General features: G+C 39.8%; 1 protein-coding gene across 1 annotated transcript in view; it reads left to right on the forward strand.

Annotated features, from left to right (window-relative positions):
• The window catches only part of ZFHX4 (zinc finger homeobox 4), a 181,644-nt gene that overhangs the window by 151,742 nt on the left and 3,949 nt on the right, over positions 1 to 25,953 (forward strand). Inside the window, exons 6-11 of the mRNA XM_004280554.4 lie at positions 5,153 to 5,269; positions 11,468 to 11,601; positions 11,822 to 12,022; positions 12,777 to 12,894; positions 13,428 to 18,815; positions 25,691 to 25,953. The exon at positions 25,691 to 25,953 is cut by the window's right edge and continues 3,949 nt beyond it. Coding sequence (XP_004280602.2) covers positions 5,153 to 5,269; positions 11,468 to 11,601; positions 11,822 to 12,022; positions 12,777 to 12,894; positions 13,428 to 18,815; positions 25,691 to 25,953 — 6,221 coding nt within the window. The remainder of the gene's footprint in view (positions 1 to 5,152; positions 5,270 to 11,467; positions 11,602 to 11,821; positions 12,023 to 12,776; positions 12,895 to 13,427; positions 18,816 to 25,690) is intronic.

Raw genomic sequence — 25,953 nt, forward strand, 5'->3', positions numbered from 1 at the left:
TCCAATATTTAGATTTTTAATGGAGGAGGCCCCAGCAAAGGGGAATAAGGGGGAACTTTCAGAGGGGTACAATGAAAATCACAATAGTCTCATGCCAAGAAATTCAAGAAAGGGATGTTTTTCAAGGAGAAAGGAGTAGTAACATCTATTGAGCAAAGTTAAGTAAGATGCAAACAGAAAAGTGGCCATTGGATTTCACAGCATGGAAGTCATTGGTGGCTTTGAGAAGAGGAATGGATGTGAAGCCAGGCTGGAAAGGGTTGAATAATGAATGTGATTTAGTCGAGAGAGAAGATGTGAAGCAAAAAACAAACCAGACCAAAACCAAACCAAACCAAACAAATACTCCTTTTAGGTTTTATTGAAGGGGAATAGAGGAATGGGATAGAGTCTGGACTTCTCCTTTTCTTCCCCATTTTGCTTCCCAAATGGAACTCAGTGTTCCAACTAACAAGTATTGCCTGCCTTCTATAATTCCAGGCACTAATCCTGGTGCTTCTGGCACAGTGACAAATAAGACAATCACTGTTTTCAATAAATGTGTACCTATTAGAGAAAGTAGGTAATACGCAGATAATTTCCACATACTACGGTAAGTTGTTTGACACCAGTGCACAAGAAAAAGAAAAAGAAATTTATCCAGAAACATTACTCCTAGTTCAATATTCAGGGAAGATTTTTTTGAGAAATAAGCAATTAATAATGATACAGTTAGCATTTTTTTAATACTTATTTTGTGTTTTGCTCTGTGCTGACAGATTTTTATACATTATAACAAATCCATGAGGTGGGTATTATTAACTCCAGCTTTACGTATGATGAAACTGATATTTCCCAAGCTAGGCTTAAAGGAAAGATGGGAATTATACAGTGGAGAAAAGTTGTTCTAGATAAGAGAAAGAAAGAGAGTGGTATGTCTTATAGGAAGGAAGAGGGCATTAACGACTATTGCGTGTGTCTAAACAGTGGTGCACAAAATGTGGTCCTTGGACCAAAAGCTTTAGCATCACCTGGGAACTTAGAGATGTAAATTCTCAGGCCTTACTCTAAACCTACCAAGTCAGAAGTTCTAGGGATAGAGCCCAGCAATCTGTGGTTTAACAAGTCTTCCAGGTGGTTCTGGTGCCGTAAAATTTGAGAACACTGTACTTGAGAGTTAAATGCTAGGTAGGAAGTGAAGAAAGATGAGACCAGATTGGTAGACAAGGACCGGCTATTCTTGCCCTGTACAGAAGATTGAGCTTTTTCTTTATGTGATGGCAGTCACTGAAAGATTTTAAGTAGAGAAGTCAAATTTAAGTAGATCATATAAAGGATAAATTTGGAGGGAGTGGGGACTGGACAGGGAGACAATGAAGGGGCCCAGGAAGGAATTCTTGTAAGCCAAGTATCTAGAATAGATGCTCCATAAAAAAAACTACAGATGTTTGAGTCACTAACCTCTGCTTCCTCTTTACACGGGCTTAAAAAGCATGTGGTGTTTTCCTTAGAAGACTCAGAGGGTTTCCAAACACAAGTATAATAAAGCAATGGGAACCAAGCAAAACTGGTGTTCAGATCAGAGGCATGTCACTGAAGCCGATTTGCTTCGAAATTATATAATTTTGTAGAATAAATTGATAGTGATTTTCCAATCATTTTTTTTATTATTCAAAGGAAAATAAGCTACTCATTCAAAAACTTTTCTTTTAAACATAGTTTATGTGTATGTGTAACTTATAAGATCATCATTTTAATATGATAAAAATGCTAGGGGAAGTTAACTGTACTGTACTTTTATAGTATATATGACTATAGTATTATTTTGTCTTCTTCCTATTATTTTGAAACGTTTTAAAATAAAAATGTTTTATCATTTATCCGAAAATTGGGAAGTTCTACTGTACCCTAATGTGCATTTAAGCCTAACTACATTCATATCATAAAGTTTAACATGTGAATAGTATAGTTTTTATTTTCCATGAAGCAAAATAATTGAAATATATACAGTGTGAATACAACAATATTATGAAATGCTATAATACTTTCATTATTATTAACATGTTAATAATTATTATTATTAACATGTAACATGTTGAAGAAATTTATTGATGAAAATGAAAACTGCTTTAGCATCTTTATTTGGGAATTTTATGTAATTTAGTATCCTTATTTTGGAATTTTACGTAACTTCCCTCAGTTATAAGACATCCCTTTAATACATTTAATGTCATATGCTGTTTTCCTTCTTTCATAAAATTGTCTTCCTTTTTTCATAAGCATCTTACATTTTATGGCATTTTACAGTTGATGAAATGTGGTACTTGAAAATTATTCAATAGAATGTAGCCAACTCTTGCCCTTGACCCCAAATCCAACCTACAAGGTTTTCTAGAAAAAGTGGTTTCTCCATGTGAATGCTCTTGACTCTGAAGCCTATTTATAAAATGAATGTCAAATTTATTTCAAAAACTCTCTTTAAGAATGAAAGTGACTTTTTACTTCTGACTTGTAGGAAACTTTATGGTGTACATAAGTTACCCTTTGATTCTTTTTTACGTGATTAAAAATTCGCCAAGTTCTATGGCTCCAAAGAGCCTACCTGTAATAAACAGCTTTCGCCTTCAAAACCACAAAACAGGTCTGAATTGCTGGAGCATTAGAGCTAATTGACTGCCTACTTCAAAGGAAGAACAAGAAAAGTGTGGGCAGTCACAGAAGCAGAGGCAGTGCCAGCAAATCCACCTCTGGAGGTTATGAGCTGTGGCTTGGAGGAGCCGTGCAAAGTTATGGCCTCAGAACTGCTGTTTGCGATTAAGTAGATGGGGAGAGTCTATCCCACAATCTCTCCCTGCTGCTGACACAGAGTCTTTGTTCACATTCAGATTTCTCAAACTGTTGCCAGGGTCAGGCTGAGGTCAGACACCACAGTGATGTATAGAAGAACTTGTCTGGGAATTTCTCTCACACTTAAGACACATACCAGAAACATGAAGAAGAGGATCCTGCAAAAACTGTCTGATGAGACACAGATGATACTGTAGTTTTTCTTTTCGTACCTTCATAATCTTCGTTTTCTTCTCCTGACGCATAATGTTTTATGAACATGAGTTGGCGATAGCCCTTACAATTTTCTGTCCCCTCCAGATAAGGACATTCAGTAGCACTCTGATGCTTCATTTTCCAGCCCTGGGGGAGAGGTCCAGTAAATCTACTCCAAGAACTCTCGCATCCCTTCTGCCACGGGCCGTCCGTAGGTCGCGGGCCTGACTCTGGATGTCACATCACGTGTGTGGACTTGGCGGGGACACAGCCTAATCTAGTCATGATCTCAGCCTCCCAGCCTCCCAAACTGAGCCAGGCCGCTGTCCCCACCCAGCCTGGGCCCCTGCTGGGAGGAGGGAGCCTGGGTTTGATCAGTGATTATCACCGACAGGTGAAAGCAGGCTACAGCCAGGAGGAGGGTTGATTCTTTCTTCTTCAAGTACAATTTCCACATGTATTGAAAGGGAAGCTGCCCCCAAACCCTCCGATGACCCACCCCTCCCCAAGGACCTCCCCTCTGCTTTTGTGCAGTGGCAAAGTGCAAATATGGAATCAAGAGATTTGTATGGTGCCTTTGAGGACTTAACAGTCGAAACAAACTCTGGTTTCAAATGTATTAAGCGTCCTTGTTTTTCCCCTTAGTTTTTTTTTGGAGTTTCCCCCATTGAGCCCAGAACTGGCCCCCCTCTGTTGTTTTCTGCTCTCATAGTTGTAGAGCATGGCTGGCAAGTGAGGCACTAAATAGCGATTTTTTCTTTTTTTTTTTTGGTGCTCAGCTGCTACATATGACAGTGGATATTTCATTCTGCTGTCAGAACGTTATTAAAAAAACATGGGGTGTGGAGAGGGCCATGATTTCCCCTTTCAATCACTATAGCATTTGCAATGAAAATTTTATGCAGTGTGTAATTTTCAGTTAATGCTTGACACTTAAAATGTCCGGAGCTGCGTTTTGTACGGTTCTTGAAGGGTTAATTGTATCATGTTCTCTGCATAAAAGCTCTGCTTATCAAAAGCAAATAGAAGAGTGTATGCAAATGGGTGTCGATGACCTTTTGCCTTTCCAGGGTTAATTTATATGGTCATTAAAGATTTTATGAAATTGAGTAGCCTGGTGCTTCTAATCCCATTTTACCTTCTTCTCCTAATTTATGTAATTCCTACCTGAACAGGGAAATATGATTTTTATTTTTTGTGCTGCAATGAGAACAGCATGCCATGCTGTGGGGAGTTGTGAGTCTGGTTATCTGGCATTACTCAGATTGCTAAAAATTCATTAAAATGCGACATCAGCACAGTGAGAGACAAATGATCGCAGGATGAAAGAGAACAGTGGGCCTTTCACGGATTAGTGCTACACAGACCCAGCATAGAGGCTAACTGCATAAACAGATTAATCCACCAGCAGCGGCATAGCTAAGATTTACAGAATAATTAAATAGGGTTGAGTTACTATGAGGATTTCCATGTAATCTAGCTGGTGTGAAACCCGTGAATGAGGTGTGGGGTGATGTGGTTGTCATAGAAGTATACCTTCTTCTGTCCTACGCCCTGTATAGCTCCCCCTATAGAAAAAATAAAATAAAATCCCAGTGTAACTGAAGTTTTGAGATCTTACTCTGACAAATTCCAAAGAATTCCTCTGGGGTCTAAGGGCTGAAAGGCAGGAGTAACACCTGTCTTACATTTAACCCATCATTATCACATTATTGAACTAAGAAATTTTTCTGAGAATTTGGTTCATTCTGCCATTTATTCAAGTCCATGCAGCAGTGGGTTCATGTAGCTTAGAAGGTTCTACTATTGAAATTACAAAATTGCCTCACATCCCTTTTTCAATCTTAAACTGTACTTCTTTGAAAAGATTTCTTTTTAATTTAGTACAGGCACATTTTCTCAGTGGATATAAAAGAAGTTGCTTGAGATTAAAAAATAACAAAACAAAACCTGCATGGGTATAGCCAGCAGGTTCTAATAGTGACTTTTAATAAATTCATGCTCTTTTTCGAGAATGAATGTCTGCAAATGATTCATAAATAACAAAGTTCTTAAATGGTCACATAGTTTATTTTCATGTGTGTTTTTCTAGGGTTTTCCATCCAACTGACTGGTCTGTCTTTCTTAACAGAAGAACAAAGTGAGGAGACAGAAGGAGCTATTAAACCTACAGCCGGGGCTGAGGATGATGAGAAAGACACAAGTGAAAGAGACAATAATGAAAGCAAAACCTCTAATAAAGACTCTGGTAAGATGCTAGAATCTTTCACCTTTCCTTCCCCCACCTCCATTCCCTGCAATCTGCTCTTCCTTCACTGCCCCCCCCCACAGCTTATTAAAAGCTTTTATTCATTTTAAACTGTCTGAACATTCCCACTACTATTCATTGCATGTGCATTTTGCATGTGATTTCTATCAGTAGCCTCCCATTGACCTATTTTTAATCATAACCATCTGACAGAATAGATGTGGATAAGTTGAAGAATATTGCAGGACGACCAGCGAGATTATTTTTTAATCAAATCAGTTTGTGTGCTTGTAATTTTTTAAGCGCCTTTCATTAATCTTAGCTATACTTGTGATTCCTCTGATGGCATATTAATGTTTCATAAGCACAGGATTAGATATCACTTGAACTTTTTCATTCAATCACATGTGTTCCCCCCCTCCCCAAACCACATAACCTTAAAAATAAATGTTATTTTTCCTTGCTTTTTTACAACTTACACTCAGGAATTTGCCCTTTTTAAGGGCATCTATTTGAGGCATTTCAAACAAAATCCAGTGAAAAAGTTTACAGATGATTCAGCCTAAGAAGAGGAAATATCATTGAGAAGGGATTAGGTGCTGGGTAATTTTGATCTTCTAGAATAGACAAATCCCAGTAATGAAAGCTACTGTCTTTGAAAACAAACCTTCGTGTCATGACATTTACTTGTGCACAAACAAACCCTAGGCCAGCATCTGGTGTGGATACCTAAGGCTTTTTCTGTGTTTGATTTGGCAAATATATGACTTCATCCATGCTTTGTATGTATGAGATGGAAATCTATGGTCCCAATGAATATTACATTGGCTACTTTTGCTGCACGCTATACCTAGTTTTATTATGTTGGACTCATTGAAGCAGAAGAAGTGCTGAAACGGGTTCAAGCCTATTAGTTTCAGGTAGTCATCTATCTTTTCCTTGAATTCCAATGACAGCCGCATCTAAAGAAGCTTGTTTTCTCTGTGAAGACATTGGGTTGGGCAGAAAATATCATTTTCACTTGCAAGTTTATTTAAACCTGAATTATCCCATATTTGTGATTCAGTCTTTGCATATCTAAGTTTTCCATTCCCTTCAAAAATTATTTGAAGGGCCTCCCTGATACCCACCCCACACCGTTCAATGCTGAGTTTGTCTCTGGAGTCCAGTGAGAAGAGTGCCATTTAAATTTGGGTCTAGGATATAGTGGCTAACATATGATTCTAATTTGATTTAAACAAAGAAGATCTAAGGTTGGTTTTGAGCCTAAAGCAATGTAAAAAAAAAAAAAAAAAGATGCCCTAGCTGTATATTAATACAGTTCCTGAGGTCACTGACAAGGAATTTGAAGTACCTTGTGATCAGTTAAGGTCAAGGGTAGTGCCATCTAAGCTTCATTTGAAAAGAACTGGCAATAGCAAGGAAGTCAGTTTAGGTCTAGGATGGACCTCGTCAAGGCTAGCTGATGGACTGCTTCAGGGAGGGCAGGATTCTGCTACCTTCAGTGGTGATTTTCTCACAGTGGTGCCAAAAGAGATTGCAGACCATACACCCACCCAACCCCGTTCTTCAGAAGAATGTGTAAAACACACAGGACATTGGTGTTCGTTGAGTGTTCACGTAATACATAGGAATGTGACATTGTGCTTGGCTTTAAGTAACTAATACCTTGTAAAGGATGCGTTGTGGGAATCTCTTGAAAATGGCTCCAGTCTCACCAATGAGGCAAGAGTCTTACTTGGAACATACCACAGATGCAAGGGCTCTATCTCCACCAGCCCGGTTTACTGCTCTACATAAATAATGGGCTCAATCACTCCTTAACGGCCTGATGAGTTATTGTCTTTTCTTGGGCATCTAATTGTACCATCTAGACAGGACTCGGCATGTGAGAGGATACAGACCATTGGATAATGATAGTTTTCTAAAACACATTTTTATCCCTGCAGAAACGCCTCCCCAACTACATCTGTAGGGATAAAAATGGGCTTTCGTACCAACTCAGAGCAATTACTGAGATGCTAATATTTAGCCTTGAAACCTCTCAGACACCAAGACAGTTATTATTGACAACTAACATGAACTTTTAACAAAGTTTTCTGCTTTCTACATTGAATCTGATTAGGTGAAAAAATTATTACGTGGATTTTTTTCCTTGTAAGTATTTCTAATGACTGAATGAGCACTTATGTATATATTGGTTTTCTTCCTGATGTCAGTTATAAATGTCAAAAGTACTGGCAAATTTATAAGTTAATCACTATCTTAATGTGTTAGATGGGAAAACAGTGTGACCCCACTTTAACACAGAATTTTTTAGACAGGAAGGAATTAACACATGTTAGGAAGATGATGTTTGTATAAGCTGTTGTACTGTGTTGCTGACATTAATCTCTAGGACTAGAGCTTTCAAAATGAGACTTGGCAATATGCAAGTTATATTTGTTGAATATTCATTCATAATAGAAAAGCCTCCTAATGCCTCATTTATATTGTCATTTAAATCTAGTGCCACTTTAGATTAATTATAATCCAAATTATAGCTCTGTGCACTACAAGAATTAATATAGAGTTTATCCAGATTAATATATTTGCATTGAAAATGTAATATGTCTCTGCCACGGCTAAGGGGACCACTTTTTAATAAGGGAGTAAACATGAGGAAAGATGGAAATTAACCTTCATTATTGCAATTAAAATTATCCTTTCATTCTAGTCTCATTAGAAAAAATACTGTACTGGTAATTATAATTTAGGCTTATTTGGAGTTGAATACCATCTTCTGTTATATCCAAGTTTTATAGTATTCAAACTTTACCAGATACATTGATTCATAAATAATAACTCAGCATTTTGTTATTTTTTTCAAGATTTGCTTTAAGTACACATGTGTTATTGGATTTTCCTCACTTGTTTTTTTTTTTTTTCCTCACTTGTTATGAATATAAACCATTTTACAACCTTCTGTATTTTAGGGATTGAAAATTTATTAAGTAGGCAGCATCTGAATTGAAATGAATTATGTCATTTTTATATTAGTAATCTCATGCAAGTTAAATAATCCCATAACTGACAGATAATCATTGGCTCATTTATTTGGCAGTCCTTATTTGTAATTAGGCTTCATGTTTTAGTTAAAAATGCATTAAAATTACATTTTTTTTTGAGGATAGTGTGATGGCCTTAACACAAAATGAATTATGATCTCATTTCAAAATTTTGTCTAAGGTAACAAACTGTTTATTTCAAGTAAAGTTGTAAACATAAACTATGAATAATCAGACAACTTAAAACCTTCCTAAAATTAATTGGCCTTTACTTAATATAAGATATTTCTAAGATAAAACAATTCAGAGAAAGACCCCAGAGTTGATTTCCTATAATTTACCAGGGAGGCCATAATACCTGAGATGGTACCCCTTTGAGTAGAAGAGGCATGCATGCATAAAATATAACATCCCTCATTTTTGCAAGTAATCCTGGTGACCTGTTTTATCTTCAAGAGTCTGTTTTTGTCATATGTTATTGCATCTTAGCATTCTCTGCTGTTGCTGCTGCTTCTTATCAGTGACACACATTTCTGGGGTGCCTAGCTTGAGTTAGGGGGTCTCGACTTTATTTATAACTTCTTCTCAGTTTAAAATAAGATGATCTTTAGGAAGTTCCTAGCTTACATTAAGATCATGGTTTAATTAACTAAGTTAATTAACAAAAAAATCTCGAAGCTGACCCATATATTGGGTGGAATACTATATCCAACAGTTATTTCGATGGCTATGAAATAGTGACCCTAAAATTTAACTCTTGATGCAGCGTGAATGTCCCTAAATTCAAAAGCAATTATATTCTTGATGATATTAATGTACATAAAAATAATATGGATTAATTATATCAAATATGTATACCAGTGTAAAGTCTTAGTAAAATGTTTCAAACCTTGAAATCGATGTTCTTTTGACCTTTATAGTACAACTGTTAGAAGATATATGCTTATAAAAATAAGGCCATACTTATACATTGAATAGATTCAGAAGTTTCTGGAAGGTTTATTCTGTTTTTGATGTTCCTAAGGCCTGCAAGCAACAAGAGTTGTGGAAATTCTCATTTACCTTGTGTGTGACAGTCTTTGATACCATAGGGAACTGGACCAATTTATTATTTGGTCATGTCTGATTCTCTCATGTACACAAAAGAATGATAGGGGAATATGACATAGTATTATTTTCTTAAGGAAGCATATTCTTACTCACTATTGGGAAACTTTTGAAGAAAAATCTTCCAGTCTCACAGGAAAAAAGCAGCTGATAGACATTTGCTGACTTATATGACAATCATTTTCTACAACTTGATCTGACACCTGAATCAGTAAATTTTATTTGGAAACTTTATATATCATATTGTTTTCTTAAGTGTTTATTTTTAACACTTTAAAAATGATAGCACAAAATATATTCTGCTTTGAGAATTTTGCTTTAGATGAAAGACATCTTTTTGATACCAGAATTAATTATGAAATAAACATTCTTGTTTTTGACATATCTTTGGATATCAAATACTTGGATATTGTTTAATAAATGTAATAAAATCCTTTAGTCTATCTCAGATTTAAGTTCATCCAAATTCGATAAATTGTTTTTTCAAATATCTAGAAAGAATCTAAGTTTCTCTAAGGTATCTGTATATATAGGACAAATGTACCAATTCAAATAAAATCTAGTGTTTGTAAATCTAGAAATCAGTGGCAGTGCAATTGGTTTGGAAATGTAACACTAATTCTGTACCTACCGCAAACCCCAAGGGAATATATTATTGTCATTATGTCATTTAAGTTCTAGTTTAATTTTGGTCTCCTCAGAGTCAGATTTACTTTTAAATTTCTTTCAGAGTTTGGGCTTCCTAAAATTATTTATATGGTACAAAACATGCATCTCCATCCAGGAGAGGAAAAGAATGTATTTTTTGGTTCATTTTTACTTTGTTTCCATAACATCCTTGACCTTATTTTTAAATTAAAACTGGGTTATTTTGCAATAAGGTATAATTTGTTCATTTATATGAACCGTATGTGGATTGAAAAAAAATCAAGATAAATCTTCATGCACAGCATACAATCAGATTACGCCTAGACTCTATATTTACGCGGGGTCTGATAGCAATCAATGGTTTAGCTTCATTGCATTTCAAGATGTATTTGCACCCAGTTGTCCAGTGATAGTGTCCTCACCCTGGAAATAATTTAGTTGCAAATTGACTGGAAGATGGTGAAAATTGAAAGTTAAAATTAGAAATACTCATAATAAACAGCAGAAAAAAGGTCAGATGATGCTGCGCTATGATGAGATTGGAATGGCTGGTAAATGAGGTTTTGTGTTTGTCGTGAGATGTATGTGACATGCCTACCCAATGTCACTGTAATATCCAGCCTCGCAGAGGAGATTATCGGGAAAATTGATGCTGGAAAGAATTTTCTGTTAGATTGGAAAATTAGAATCACACTCTCTCCTTTGATGTGTGTGAGGCTTCTATACATAATGTTGCTCATCTAGGCAAAATTTTAAACCGTCTTTTAACACCGAATATTCAGATTAACCTCATAAAACAATTGTCTTCTTGATTTGGACTACAATGTTATGTGCCCAGCCAAATGCTGAAACATCTAAAGCAAAGAATAAATCACAAAAAACAGCAGTGGATATGTAATGTATAATTTTAAAATCCTACATTCACCACGTAAAAACACTGTTTTCATTTGTGAATTATAACTAGTCAGCTCTTCTGAGAATTTTGAAATGTTTTCAGTGTCCCGGAATTTTAGAGACGAGATAGGTAATTAAACATTAGCAAAAATAATTATTTTCTAAGTTAGCATTTGCGAATGGGAGTAGATTTGCTTTAATGTGATAAAGCCGTACTGAGACACCAGAGAGCACGTGTTATTGATGAATCTTTCAAGGTCACCTACGGTTATCAAAATATGAGACAGGAGCACATTTTAAAATATATAAAGTCCACTTGGTTAGGGGACAAAAAGAAGTGTGATTTTTGTCTTTTGAGATTAGCATCATATAAAAGTGCTTTTCTGGTGCTTTGGTAATTCAGTGGATTTAGAGCCAGAGAGATTTGGAAAACATAATTTTTCTGATATCGACATTGTTAGTCTTTTAAAATTGAAGTGTCCTATTCTTTTTTGGGAATCAGGAATAATCACACCAGAAAAGGAGCTAAAAGTCAGTGTGGCAGGGGGAACCCAGCCACTCCTGCTGGCAAAAGAAGAGGATGTGGCAACAAAAAGATCAAAACCTACAGAGGACAATAAATTCTGTCACGAGCAGGTAAATGTGTTTTCTTTTTCCCTGTACTGTGTAAATATGTTTTTATTATTATTATTATTATTGCCCTTGATAATTTTAGAGCCTCCAAACCATTCCATGCTGTTGAAATGTATGTAGACACTGATTGGCAAGGTAATTAACTCATGGTGTGACTTCTAATGCTCTGAAGTCATCAAAATCCATTAACTAATAGTGACCATGTTTATTCAATATTTTCCAGTTCTATCAGTGTCCTTATTGTAACTACAATAGTAGGGACCAAAGTCGTATCCAGATGCACGTTCTGTCACAGCACTCAGTGCAGCCGGTCATCTGCTGTCCCCTCTGCCAGGACGTCCTCAGCAACAAAATGCACCTCCAGCTGCATCTGACGCATTTGCACAGTGTGTCTCCGGATTGTGTGGAGAAGCTGCTTATGACAGTAAGGATACCAAATGTTGATGCATATGTGACATAATCTCTGTAAAGGTATCAACACAAAATCTGTAATTATTGTTTGATAGAAATTTATTTCTTCTGTGTAAGAGCATCAAGCTCTTACTGATTGTGTGGTAGGAATCACAAGTAAAGGCCCATTTGTTGTCTCTTGTGCTTTGGAATAAACCCCAAATATGATACAAGGCGTAGCTTATTCAATAACACAGATTTTGCTGACTTCTTCTCATGCCTGTAATGTTAATCAAATGATTCATGTGGGTACCTTGAGTTTCATATTTTCTTGGCTATCATTTCTTGGTTACAAAAACTTTCAAACCATATTTCTTAAATGTTTTCAATTTTTGTTGGAGTATAGTTGATTTACAATGTTGTGTTAGTTTCAGGTGTACAGCAAAGTGAATCAGTTATACATATACACTTATGGATATACATATCCACTCTCTTTTAGATTCTTTTCCCATATAGGCCATTACAGACTATTGAGTAGAGTTCCCTGTGCTATACAGTAGATCCTTATTAGTTATAAACCATATTTTTTAAAAAAAGAAAAGAAGAACACTGCATCACAATGGCATTGATCCGAAATTTGAAGGGAGAGCATTGGCCTGTAAGAGTCACAGAATGTCCCTGCTTTGGTTGGAAAGATGTAACTGGGATATGCTACTAACCAAGGACAGATGTGACGGAGTCTGTGATTTCTGGGGTACCTTTGCCATGAACCCCTTTGGTTTTCACAGGTGCCTGTCCCTGATGTGATGATGCCCAACAGCTTGCTACTGCCAGCAGCCACCTCTGAGAAGTCAGAGCGGGACACATCTGCAGCCATCCCAGCCGAGGGGGCCGGGAAATATTCAGGTATGCCAGCATCGGACCAAGATCTGCACAAGACACACTCAGGGCATTGCATCTGTGATGCTGGTCCAGCATTATTACTATCAAAGAATTTTTTTTTTTTTTTTTAAATCACAGGGGAAAAAAAGTATGGCATTTCCAAAAGCCCTAGTTTCTAAGGCATATTTAATATCTAGTTATCTGTAAACTGCCCTTGGGGGACCTAAGTATCAATGACCAGGAATATTTTGTGTGTTCTAATTACTGAACATGCCGGTTATGGCCCTTGCTATCACGCTGCTGGTAGCATACTATAATTACCCTTGACTTATCTTCTTCCCTATGCTGAAATTCCTTGAGGTCAGGGGTGATTTCTGATTCACCTTTATACCCCAGGGCCCAGTACAGTGCTTGCCATATAGTAGTTGCTCAAATAAATATTTCTTCAGCAACTCAATTAAGCAGAAACCTTTAGAAGCTCCTACTTAACAATATTCATTGGCGTTTGAACTGTAGACTTCCTTCCTATAAGCGATGTTTATGCTTTATTGACACAGGTGAAAGTCCAATGGATGACAAAAGCATGGCAGGTCTTGACGATTCAAAGGCTGGTGTGGAAATAAAGAGTGAGGGGCAGAAACCAACTAAAGAACCCACAGAAGTGCCGGAATGGAATAAAAACAGCAGTAAGGATATGAAAATCTCCGACACACTGCAGGATCAATTAAGCGAACCCCAAAAACGGCAACCACTCTCTGTTTCGGACCGCCATGTTTACAAGTATCGCTGTAACCATTGTAGCTTGGCTTTTAAGACTATGCAGAAGCTTCAGATACATTCCCAGTATCATGCGATTCGGGCCGCTACGATGTGTAACCTGTGCCAGCGTAGTTTCCGTACATTCCAGGCTTTAAAAAAACACTTGGAAGCAGGCCACCCCGAACTGAGTGAAGCTGAACTTCAACAGCTGTATGCCTCCTTGCCCGTGAATGGTGAACTGTGGGCAGAGAGTGAAACTATGGCCCAGGATGACCAGGCCCTAGAGCAGGAAATGGAGAGGGAGTACGAGGCAGACCATGAGGGGAAGGCAAGTCCAGCAGGAAGTGACAGTAGCTCTATTCCGGATGACATGGGCTCTGAACCAAAGCGGACCTTACCTTTTAGAAAAGGGCCAAATTTCACGATGGAAAAATTCCTCGATCCATCTCGCCCGTATAAATGTACAGTGTGTAAAGAGTCGTTCACCCAAAAGAACATTCTCTTGGTCCATTATAATTCAGTGTCTCACCTGCATAAGTTGAAAAAGGTTTTGCAAGAAGCTTCCAGCCCCGTTCCTCAAGAAACCAACAGCAGCACAGATAACAAACCCTACAAGTGCAGCACCTGCAACGTTGCATACAGCCAAAGTTCGACCTTGGAAATCCACATGAGATCCGTGCTCCACCAGACAAAGGCAAGGGCTGCAAAGCTGGAGCCCAGCAGTCACGTGGCCGGTGGGCACGGCGTCGGAGCCAATGTTAATAGTCCCAGCCAAGGGATGCTAGATTCCATGAGTTTAGCAGCAGTAAGCAGCAAAGATGCCCACTTAGATGCCAAAGAATTAAATAAAAAGCAAACTCCGGAATTAATCTCTGCTCAACCTACGCATCACCCGCCGCAGTCACCAGCACAGCTTCAGCTGCAGCTGCAGCACGAGTTGCAACAGCAAGCTGCGTTCTTTCAGCCTCAGTTTCTCAACCCCGCCTTTCTGCCTCATTTTCCTATGACTCCGGAAGCGCTGCTGCAGTTTCAGCAGCCTCAGTTTCTCTTTCCATTCTACATCCCCGGGACGGAGTTCAGCTTGGGGCCAGATTTGGGCTTGCCGGGCTCTGCTGCCTTCGGGATGCATGGCATGACTGGAATGGCCGGGTCCTTGCTTGAAGACTTGAAGCAGCAGATTCAAACCCAACATCACGTTGGCCAAACTCAACTCCAGATACTTCAGCAACAAGCACAGCAGTACCAAGCCATACAGCCCCAGCTTCAGTCTCAAAAGCCGCCGCCACCGCCGCCGCCGCAGCAGCAGCAGGCCGGCAAATTATTGAAACAAGAGCAAACCGCCGCGGCCAGTGCCGACTGCCCCATCATGAAGGACATACCCTCTTACAAGGAGGCGGAAGAGGTTGCTGAAAAGCAAGACAAGCCAAAGCAAGAGCTCATTAGTGAAGGCGAAGGGCTCAAAGAAGGCAAAGATGGAAAGAAGCAAAAATCCTTGGAACCGTCCATCCCGCCGCCCCGAATCGCTTCAGGGGCCCGAGGAAATGCAGCCAAAGCGTTACTGGAAAACTTCGGTTTTGAGCTGGTCATTCAGTATAATGAGAACAGGCAGAAGGTACAGAAGAAGGGCAAGAGTGGGGAAGGGGAGAGTACCGAGAAGCTGGAATGTGGAACGTGTGGGAAGTTGTTCTCCAACGTCCTTATTCTGAAGAGCCACCAAGAACACGTACATGGCCAGTTTTTTCCATATGGAGCGCTCGAAAAATTCGCTCGTCAGTACAGGGAGGCCTACGATAAGCTTTATCCCATTTCGCCATCTTCCCCAGAAACACCCCCGCCTCCCCCTCCGCCTCCACCGCTGCCTCCAGCCCCTCCGCAGGCTCCTTCCCTGGGGCCTGTGAAACTGCCAGGCGGGGTCTCCGCTCCGCTCCAAGCCCCACCGCCCACTCCCCCGCCGCCCCCACCGCCCCCACCTCCCCCACCGCCCCCACCTCCCCCTCCCCCATCTGCTCCCCCGCAGGTCCAGCTGCCCGTGTCCCTGGACCTTCCGCTCTTTCCTTCCATCATGATGCAGCCCGTGCAGCATCCTGCGCTTCCTCCCCAGCTCGCCCTGCAGCTGCCCCAGATGGACACTCTCTCGGCCGATCTCACTCAGCTCTGCCAGCAGCAGCTCGGATTAGATCCCAATTTCCTAAGGCATTCTCAGTTCAAACGCCCACGGACAAGAATTACAGACGACCAACTGAAAATCCTGAGGGCTTATTTTGACATCAACAATTCTCCGAGTGAAGAACAGATCCAAGAAATGGCGGAGAAGTCTGGCCTCTCTCAAAAGGTTATCAAGCACTGGTTTCGAAATACGCTTTTTAAGGAGCGGCAGAGGAATAAGGATTCGCCCTACAACTTCAGTAACCCTCCCATAACAGTTTTGGAAGATATCAGACTCGACCCCCAGCCCTCCTCTTTAGAACACTACAAATCTGATGCATCCTTCAGTAAAAGGTCGTCGAGAACCAGGTTTACGGACTACCAGCTTAGGGTTCTTCAAGACTTTTTTGACACAAACGCTTACCCAAAAGATGACGAAATAGAACAACTTTCTACCGTTCTCAATCTGCCTACCCGGGTTATTGTTGTATGGTTCCAGAATGCTCGTCAGAAGGCACGGAAGAGTTACGAGAATCAAGCAGAAGCTAAAGACAATGAGAAAAGAGAACTTACTAATGAGCGGTATATCCGAACGAGCAACATGCAGTACCAGTGTAAAAAGTGCAATGTGGTTTTCCCCAGGATCTTTGACTTGATTACGCATCAGAAAAAGCAGTGTTACAAGGACGAAGATGATGATGCCCAAGATGAAAGCCAAACCGAAGACTCCATGGACGCCACGGATCAGGTGGTGTATAAGCATTGCACAGCGTCTGGCCAAACGGAGGCACCCAAAAACGCTCCTGCCCCGGCGGCAAGTTCTGGCTCTGGGACTAGCACCCCGCTGATCCCGTCACCCAAACCGGAACTGGAGAAGACGTCTCCAAAACCCGAATATCCCGCAGAAAAGCCAAAGCAGAGTGACCCCTTGCCCCCTTCTCAAGGCGCCAAACCAGCGCTGCTCTCAGCATCCACTTCCTCAGACCCGCCGCCGGCCTCGGCCGCTCCGCCGCAGACACCAAAACAACCCCAGCTTATGGGAAGACCTCCCTCGGCCTCTCAAACCCCGGTCCCTTCCAGTCCGCTGCAGATTTCCATGACTTCTCTCCAGAACAGTCTACCTCCACAGTTACTACAGTACCAATGTGATCAGTGCACAGTTGCCTTCCCGACTCTGGAACTCTGGCAGGAACATCAGCACATGCACTTCCTGGCTGCTCAGAACCAATTCCTGCACTCCCCGTTCTTGGAACGGCCCATGGACATGCCCTACATGATATTCGACCCCAACAATCCACTGATGACTGGACAGCTGCTGAGTGGTTCTCTCACACAGATGCCCCCTCAGACCACTTCCTCCCACCCCACAGCCCAGGCCACAGCTGCTGCTTCCCTTAAAAGGAAACTGGATGATAAAGAAGACAATAACTGCAGTGAAAAGGAAGGCGGCAATAGCGGTGAAGACCAACACCGTGATAAACGCTTGAGAACCACCATCACCCCTGAACAACTGGAAATTCTCTATGAAAAATACTTATTGGATTCCAATCCTACCCGGAAAATGCTTGATCATATTGCACGTGAAGTGGGGCTCAAGAAAAGAGTCGTGCAAGTCTGGTTCCAGAACACACGAGCGCGAGAAAGGAAGGGCCAGTTCCGGGCAGTGGGTCCGGCCCAGTCTCATAAACGGTGTCCCTTTTGCCGAGCCCTGTTTAAGGCGAAGTCAGCCTTAGAAAGCCACATTCGCTCCCGGCACTGGAATGAAGGAAAGCAGGCAGGTTACAGCTTGCCACCAAGCCCTTTAATATCAACAGAAGATGGGGGAGAAAGCCCGCAGAAATACATTTATTTTGATTATCCATCTCTGCCATTAACTAAAATTGATCTCTCAAGTGAGAATGAATTGGCTTCTACAGTGTCAACACCTGTTAGCAAAACAGCAGAGCTGTCGCCGAAGAATCTTTTAAGCCCTTCTTCTTTTAAAGCAGAATGTCCTGAGGATGCAGAGAATTTAAACGCCCCTCCTGCTGAGGCTGGGTATGATCAAAATAAAACTGACTTTGATGAGACCTCGTCAATTAATACGGCGATCAGTGACGCCACCACCGGAGATGAGGGAAACGCGGAAATGGAAAGCACCACGGGAAGTTCTGGAGATGTGAAGCCAGCTCTATCTCCCAAAGAGCCGAAAACTCTCGACACTTTGCCAAAAACAGCAACCACACCCACCACGGAGGTCTGCGATGAAAAATTTCTCTTTTCTCTCACGAGTCCCTCAATATCTTTCAGCGATAAAGACGGTGACCATGACCAAAGCTTTTATATCACGGATGACCCCGATGACAATGCTGACCGCAGTGAAACGTCCAGCATAGCTGACCCGAGTTCACCAAATCCATTTGGATCCAGCAATCCTTTCAAATCCAAAAGTAACGATCGACCAGGTCACAAGCGTTTCAGAACCCAGATGAGCAATCTTCAACTCAAGGTTCTCAAGGCTTGCTTTAGTGACTACCGAACTCCAACCATGCAAGAATGTGAAATGCTAGGGAATGAGATTGGTCTGCCCAAACGCGTGGTCCAGGTGTGGTTCCAGAATGCAAGGGCAAAGGAAAAGAAATTTAAAATTAACATAGGGAAGCCTTTCATGATCAATCAGAGTGGCACGGAAGGCACCAAACCAGAGTGTACCCTCTGTGGGGTGAAGTACTCCGCCCGCTTGTCCATCAGAGATCATATTTTCTCCAAACAGCACATTTCAAAAGTGAGGGAGACCGTTGGGAGTCAGCTTGATCGGGAGAAAGATTACTTGGCTCCGACGACCGTTCGACAGCTGATGGCACAGCAGGAACTTGACCGTATAAAGAAAGCTTCAGATGTGCTGGGCTTAGCGGTACAGCAGCCAGGCATGATGGACAGCAGCTCCCTTCATGGCATCAGTCTGCCAGCAGCCTATCCAGGCCTCCCCGGCCTCCCCCCAGTCCTTCTCCCTGGAATGAACGGTCCATCCTCCTTGCCTGGATTTCCACAAAATTCAAACAGTAAGTCATTTCAAGGAGAGTCTGTCTAATTAATTAATTAATATTAGGCAGCCAATGACATACAACCACGAACAGGGTATGTTGGATCTCTTTTAATTTCAGTAAGTGAAACCATTATGTTATTTGAAATATATATTTTAGTGGCTATAGTTAATAACTTATAGAAATAAGCCAACCTGCACATATGCAGAAAAACAAAGACAAGGTAGATCAGAGTCTCAGAAATATATTATTTATATCATTATATCTTTATATTTTAGAAACATTCCTTTAATATACTCATTTCAAAACTGATTTCAAACGGCATTTCAGCACAGGCACGTGGCACAAAATTTGATATACATATTAAGAAAGTGAAGCATTAAGTAATATATCCATTGGTTTCCTAATTTATGTAATTTCCAAGAGACACTGATTTTTTTTTCTTTTGGTTTTGTACTTTTGGGGTTTCTTTTCCCCCTTAAATGCCAGGAAGTTCAAAAGCTACGGGTCCTCTAGCCACAGGAATTCCCCCGCATTATACCTAGGAGGTAATAAAGCATATATATGTAAAGTTTAACTACTAAAAATATGACTTCTGTGATCATTTGTAACTTAGTATTGCTATATGATTTTGCTTTTAGTAGCATTCATTTTGTTACTTGTTATTTATGTAAATTTAGAACCTTAAAAATACATTTATATTACTCCATGCCTTTCCACCACCACCCCTAGCCTAGATTTATAATAAAGACAGACCAAAATGGTAAAACTGTTTGCGGCAATCCCCGATGAAGAATCTAATTCTGTGTTTATCAAGAGAAATGCAATTTGTATAGTTTAGGTTCTGTGAGTAAGTATAGGTATCCAATTATCTTAGGCTGAAAAAAATTGAAGATAGTGTGCTAGACATCCATGTAGCTACACATATAACACAAGTTGTATATCATCCAAAATGGAAAAAAAAATGCTTCTAGTTTCTTCTTTAAAGTAAGTTTTATTTTCCAAATTAATAGTACATTTTTTAAAATTTTTTACAAGGCAATTATGACATTCCAAAGAGACATCTAGAATGAACTAATTACATTTATCTAGAAAGTTTCCAAAAACACAAAAGGAAAGCTTTTTTTTCATTTTCCAAATTGGACTTTTACATAAATGTCAAACTTTTCAATTTCATCCTTCTCTTATGGCGATTTACATTTTAATGTGACTCTGGAAGATATTCCCATTTTAACTTTTATTTTGGGAGACATGAAAACAATGATATCAAATGACCCTTTGGCTACTGATAGCTCATCTGATTGGTTCCCTGTCCAGAATGACTTGTTGGCATTAGAGAGAAGCAGAATGAATCTGCACAGATAAAAAGTTTTACCAAGAAAATTTCTGCGAGGTCCTTTCCTTTAACTATCACACCAGCTACCTTCCCCTGCCCGCCTATGAAGGTATTAGTCTTCTAGTCTCACTTTGTATATCACTGTAATTATTAATTGACATCTAGAAAAATGTCTTATGTAGAAAGACTCCTGTGATCAGTTACATAAAATAGAGCTTTTCCACATAATGTCTAATGTGGAAAAATTCCATGAGCACTTATATATAAATTTTATAATTATGTAAAATAGAATAAAATTTGATATTTACAATTGGCTAAGAACACTTGAAGTATCTGTGCCTTTAATGTACAAGTCAGCTTTGATTGACGATCCTATGTAGTCACCCCACTAAGTGGTGGTCAGAACATCTTGTTTTTCTCTCCACTGGATCAGAAGGCCTTTGCTTGGACAACAGGTCCTTCCCTGACTACCCTTCTGGTTTGTCACTCTGAAACTGGTACCCTGAGGGCCTGTACAAGAGAAAGCCAGGAGGGAGGAGAGAGAAGATATTTATGAAATATTTCCTAACCTTTCTTCTCATTCTACACACCATAAATATAATTTACATTCTCCCCCTGAAATATAGGCCCTTTTTATAACTCTCAGAATTGTGGGAAGATGTTAGAGGCAGGCCCTCCTCAGAGAGCACTATTTTTAAATGCATCAGGTACTGAGGGCACCACGTATCTGCTGCTTCATTAAACCATGGACCAAAACAGACCGGAGAGTGTAATAAAGAGAAAAGGTCCAGGAACATACCTACTGGAATTTGCAATTTCTCTTGAATTAGTTCTTTGTTTGTGAAGGAGTTTAAACATTAGCACAGCAGAGTTATCAGCAGGATCCCATCTGAGAGCCTGAATTCCCACACTTCCAGCTCACATCTCTTTTAGGTTAATTGATCTGTGGTGGGTAAAGCTGAATATTTTAATCATCTCATGGAGTAGAGCTGTGGCTCTCCATCTTTCTATCAGCATCTTTCTACTGTATTATTTTTCATCAAACAAATATCTCCATTGCTCTGTGGAAGAAATAGACAGACCAGCTAGGTGAAATAAAAGAAGAAAATTGCTTCATAAGTAAAATATGTCTGTATCTCTCCCATGCCCTGGGCTCTTGTAACAGTTTGTTATCTATATGAATAAACTTTGACCATATGATGTGTTCACCTTGGTCCCATTTTAATGGGATTTAGTTATGGAAAAGGCTTCATTTTAAAGACACCCCCATCCCTCTGAAGGTAGATTTCAAGGTTTTGTTCCTAAGAAAATCACTAAAAAGGGACTCCATTGAATGAGATATGCTGTAAAGTAAGTAATAAGTGTGATTCCGAAGGCTACACCCCAAAATTGACTTAATTGCAGTGTACATGTTCAGTTTTAGCATTTATCAACCTCTAAATTTCCTGATTTAAATACCCATTTTACTCCTTTTTTTGGTGGAATTCCTGTTCTGTTTTAGCAGCTTTAATTCTCATAAAACCTCCTTACCATACTTCCAAGAAATCTTCAAATTATTTAGTCTTTCAAGATCACAAAGAAAACCCTTTGAAGAGTAATATCCATCATGTGTGCCTGCTTTCTGAACAATGACTCAGCCCTGTGTTCAGTATCACTACTTACTATCATTCATGTTTGATAAAATAAATTATTTTATACTAAAAACTTTTCCCACAATTGTCTTTTTCTATCATGATCATATGCAAAAAGGGAAAGTGACAATAGAAAATCACATGCCTGTACACCTGGAAAAAGAAACCTTTAAATTTACATTTTATCCTTTAGGATGTTAGCTTCTTTTGGTTAGGAAAATAACTTGATTTTCTATTTTTAATGTATTTACTTTATTGTTTTAAGCAGTGTCTGATTTTTATATGTTCCATTAGTCTTTGGAAATACTGCCTAACCCAATGCCCTTAAATGGAACTTTAGAACATGGCTTTTGCATTTTTCTCATACTTCAGTGTAATTTACTAGCACTTTTGGGGTAAATCTAGATAAGAGTAGGTCTTTAATAATTTTAGCACAATTGTCTTTGGCCCATGTACTTAATTAGTTTTATTTTCCACCTCAATAGTAAATTTTTCCTCTGGGACACCTAGACCAAAGCAACTTGGGGAAAAGACACTACCTCTACGTTCATGGTGAGACAGGCATTTTCTTCTGAAAAGCATTACTTTGGGGAATAGGCAGCTGTTTCAGGAAAACAAAACCAAATAAAATGATGGTAAAAACTTTCATCTCTCTGTGAAATTTCAGAGAATTGGAGCAGGAGTTAGGGAACAGGAAAGACTGTAACTTTGTAGTTACCACCACTTATTTTGCATCCTGATTACTGTTCAGTTTTTCTCTTCTATATGTGGTTTTCATATATCAGTTGACTACTGAACTTTTGACTGCAAACTTCTACAAGTTTATGTCTTTTATTAGTAGACCCAATGTACATTATTCATTATCCTTAATCTGTATCTTTTTTCCTAAAACGTTTACTTAACAGCTGATTATTTAAGTCAGCTTATTCCTCAAGATGTTGCATTCTTAAAAACCTCTGGTAGTCTTTAACTATAGTAGTTAGGATTCCTATGGCAGTCTTCTAAAAATTTTCATTCCTTCATTATATGACCTCTAGATAGGAATTTGTAGACCTCATCTGATGGGAAAGCCTGAGTCAACAGCTACTGATCTACTTGCTTTCTAACTACCACTGCTATTTTTTTGTCTTAGTTCCTTAAAATTTCTCTTGCCTTAAATTCTCACATCAGAGAGATAGGTGATTCAGCAATTTCTTTAGATTTAGGGGGGAAAGCGCTTAGGTGGAAAGGGGTGCAATTATTGAGTACGAAGTCTAGATGTACTAGACCCAGAAATAAGGTAGGCTTTATGAGTCAGCAGAAGAAGCTGGCTACCAACATAATGTCATCCTGACAATGCAAGGAAGGACCTTCTGTCCTTAGTAAAACTTCTTCTGCCGGAATCACTCATGCCTGAAATTCTGTAATTAGGTATTAATTCTTCTGACTTAATACATTATCCTCTGTTAAGTGGACAGTAGCGTAGAATATCATGAAATCAGAATATCATAGCAGAAGAAACCTCAAGTTATCGAATCTAGTATATATTGATCCTTTTCAAAAATAAGTGTATTTATATCTCTGGTTTTTTTCTTGCAAATAAAATTTTATAGAGAGGCAAGTGGAAAGCAGATCAAGATACCAGGCATCATAGTGTAGGAATAAAGGCAAAGGAGTTGTTGGTTTGGGCCCCCAAAAGCAACTCCATTGCTTCACAGTTTTGGGCTGTGTCTAAGTCCCATGGAATCCGAGAAGTCTATCATTCTAATTTTTTATTTTTTTGCGGTACGCGGGCCGCTCACCGCTGTGGCCTCTCCCGTTGCGGAGCACAGGCTTCGGACGCGCAGGCTCAGCGGTCATGGCTCACGGGCCCAGCTGCTCCGCGGCATGTGGGATCCTCCCGGACCGGGGCACGAACCCACGTCCCCTGCATCGGCAGGCAGACTCTCAACCACTGCGCCACCAGGGAAGCCCTATCATTCTAAATTGGATTAAAGACCCAGGAATTTACCAATTCATTCCTACCATACCCCTGCCAATCTTAAGCCATTTTCTTTTAAATTTATTTTGAATGTGTCATCCATTCTTCTGTAAAATGTAGATACTTGTTATCAGTTTCTCCTGGAAATACAATGTTATTATTTTCAAGGATTGTTTTTTTCATTTTTAATATTCCAACTGTTTAACATTTGAAATTGATTCAGTTAGACAGGAAGATGAATTTGAGTGGCAGCTATAAAGTTTAGTTGCCCCACCTCCATATCTACCATCGAGTTGTATATTTCTGTCTATCAAGTCACTTCACAGCTCTAGGACTCGATTTTCTTAAAAACATGGAATTTTTAGCATCTGTCCCTACTTACTATTGAGGATATTGGGAGACTATTCTCGAACATGATGGATATTCCTTAGAGATTATTACTAATACAACTACAGAAATTATTTCAAAGCAGATCAGAGAAGACTTGGGTGTGGTAAGGTTAAAAAGAAGAGCAGCCAGTAATAAGCTAGGCTAATTGACGGTAATATGATAATGATTGGGGTCAACTTGAGAGTGATGTTGAGCACTTGAGAGTATCTTGAGTGCTAAGCCTAAGACAAGGTTTCTCAGCTGGATAAAGACCAATTAAGAAAGTTCTTTTTCTAGCTAAAGAAATGTGTTTTTGTGTCACTTGTTTTTCATTTGTTTCTTTTCACACCCAAATGTTGCATTTAGCATAGAAGTAAGACTTCAGCCAATATTTAAAAGATGGTTGTCTCCACAGCTATGCGCTAATATCTGAATCTTCATTTACCTTCTCCTAGTTAATTCTCCCATCAACCCATCAGGCCTCCATCATGGCCCTTGCCCCGATTTTTTGGTAGCAAGCCTTCCCTCGTTCAGGAACGAACCACCACCCAATTAGGTTTCCAGTCTGTTCCTCTTTCAATCAACTCTATTTGCCTCTAAAAAACAGACTCAGGGAAAGCACAGACTTTTACAATTCCCTTTTCTATCCTGAGCTGTCTTTTAGTTTCTCCCCCAACTATACAATGCCTACGAATGGCTTTGTAATAGGTTCTTACCAGCCACTGCATTAGATTGAGTACTTGAAATCCGGCAAAGATCTCTTCCATTTCAATACGAGTCATACTGTACCCCACTTGTGTCTGCCTACTGAGCATTTAGTTTCCTTCCTCTAATGAGATGAGAATCATTTTTGCCTGCTACAAGCAAACCTGGAAGAAGCATGTTTTGGGGGTGATGAAGTTGTGTGTTAACACATTCAATTCCTATCAAATACTCTTAGCCAAAGTGTCAGGATAATAATGAGAGCTTACCCTGCACCCTTGACACCGCAATCAGGCCTCACCGTGCTCGGTGCTAGTAAAGAAGAGCTGTGACTTCACTGTTAGTTGTTTCTTGGTGTCTTCAGTGGACATTTACCGTGGCTATTTAATTAGCTTATCACCTTCTTTATTCAGTGCAAAGGTATTTTTCTACCGGAACTTAGGCAGACAGGTTTCATTTTAGTTGCTACCTAATTATTTTTAATGAACGTGGTAATTATCAGACTGCTCCCATGAAGGACAAGTGAGACTGCCTTCCCAGAGGTACAGTAAAAATTGGTTAAAATGAAGAACAGAGGAGGAATCTTACAAAGTGTATCAATTAGAAGTACCCACTGCTGTTCACCAGGATGTTTTGTTTTGTTTTTTTTCTAACCGACTGTCATATGATGGGAGCCTTTTGTTTTCTGAGTAAAATCTTGCTCAACTGTGTAGTTTCCATTTCTGAGAGTCACAGTGGGGATTAAAGCTAATAGAAGAAAGATGACACACCCAGAAAAGCTGGTGCAGATGACTTTTCCTAGCGTGTGTAATACGTCTTCGAGCGCTGTTTCAGGGTTGAGCGTCCGTGTGGCTCCGTGCACTGACAGCGGGCATATCTCTGTTATCGTTCACAGCTTTAACGCCTCCCGGTGCAGGCATGCTTGGGTTTCCTACTTCAGCTACTTCGTCTCCTGCCCTGTCTCTCAGCAGCGTCCCCACCAAACCTTTGCTGCAGACTCCACCACCTCCACCTCCATCCTCTCTGTCAGGACAGCAGACCGAGCCGCAGAACAAAGAATCTGAGAAAAAGCAGACGAAGCCAAACAAGGTCAAAAGAATCAAAGAGGAGGAATTAGAGGCCACCAAACCGGAAAAACATCCCAGAAAAGAGGAAAAA

This window comes from Orcinus orca, chromosome 17 (genome assembly GCF_937001465.1).
Source record: "Orcinus orca chromosome 17, mOrcOrc1.1, whole genome shotgun sequence".
NCBI lineage: Eukaryota > Metazoa > Chordata > Mammalia > Artiodactyla > Delphinidae > Orcinus > Orcinus orca.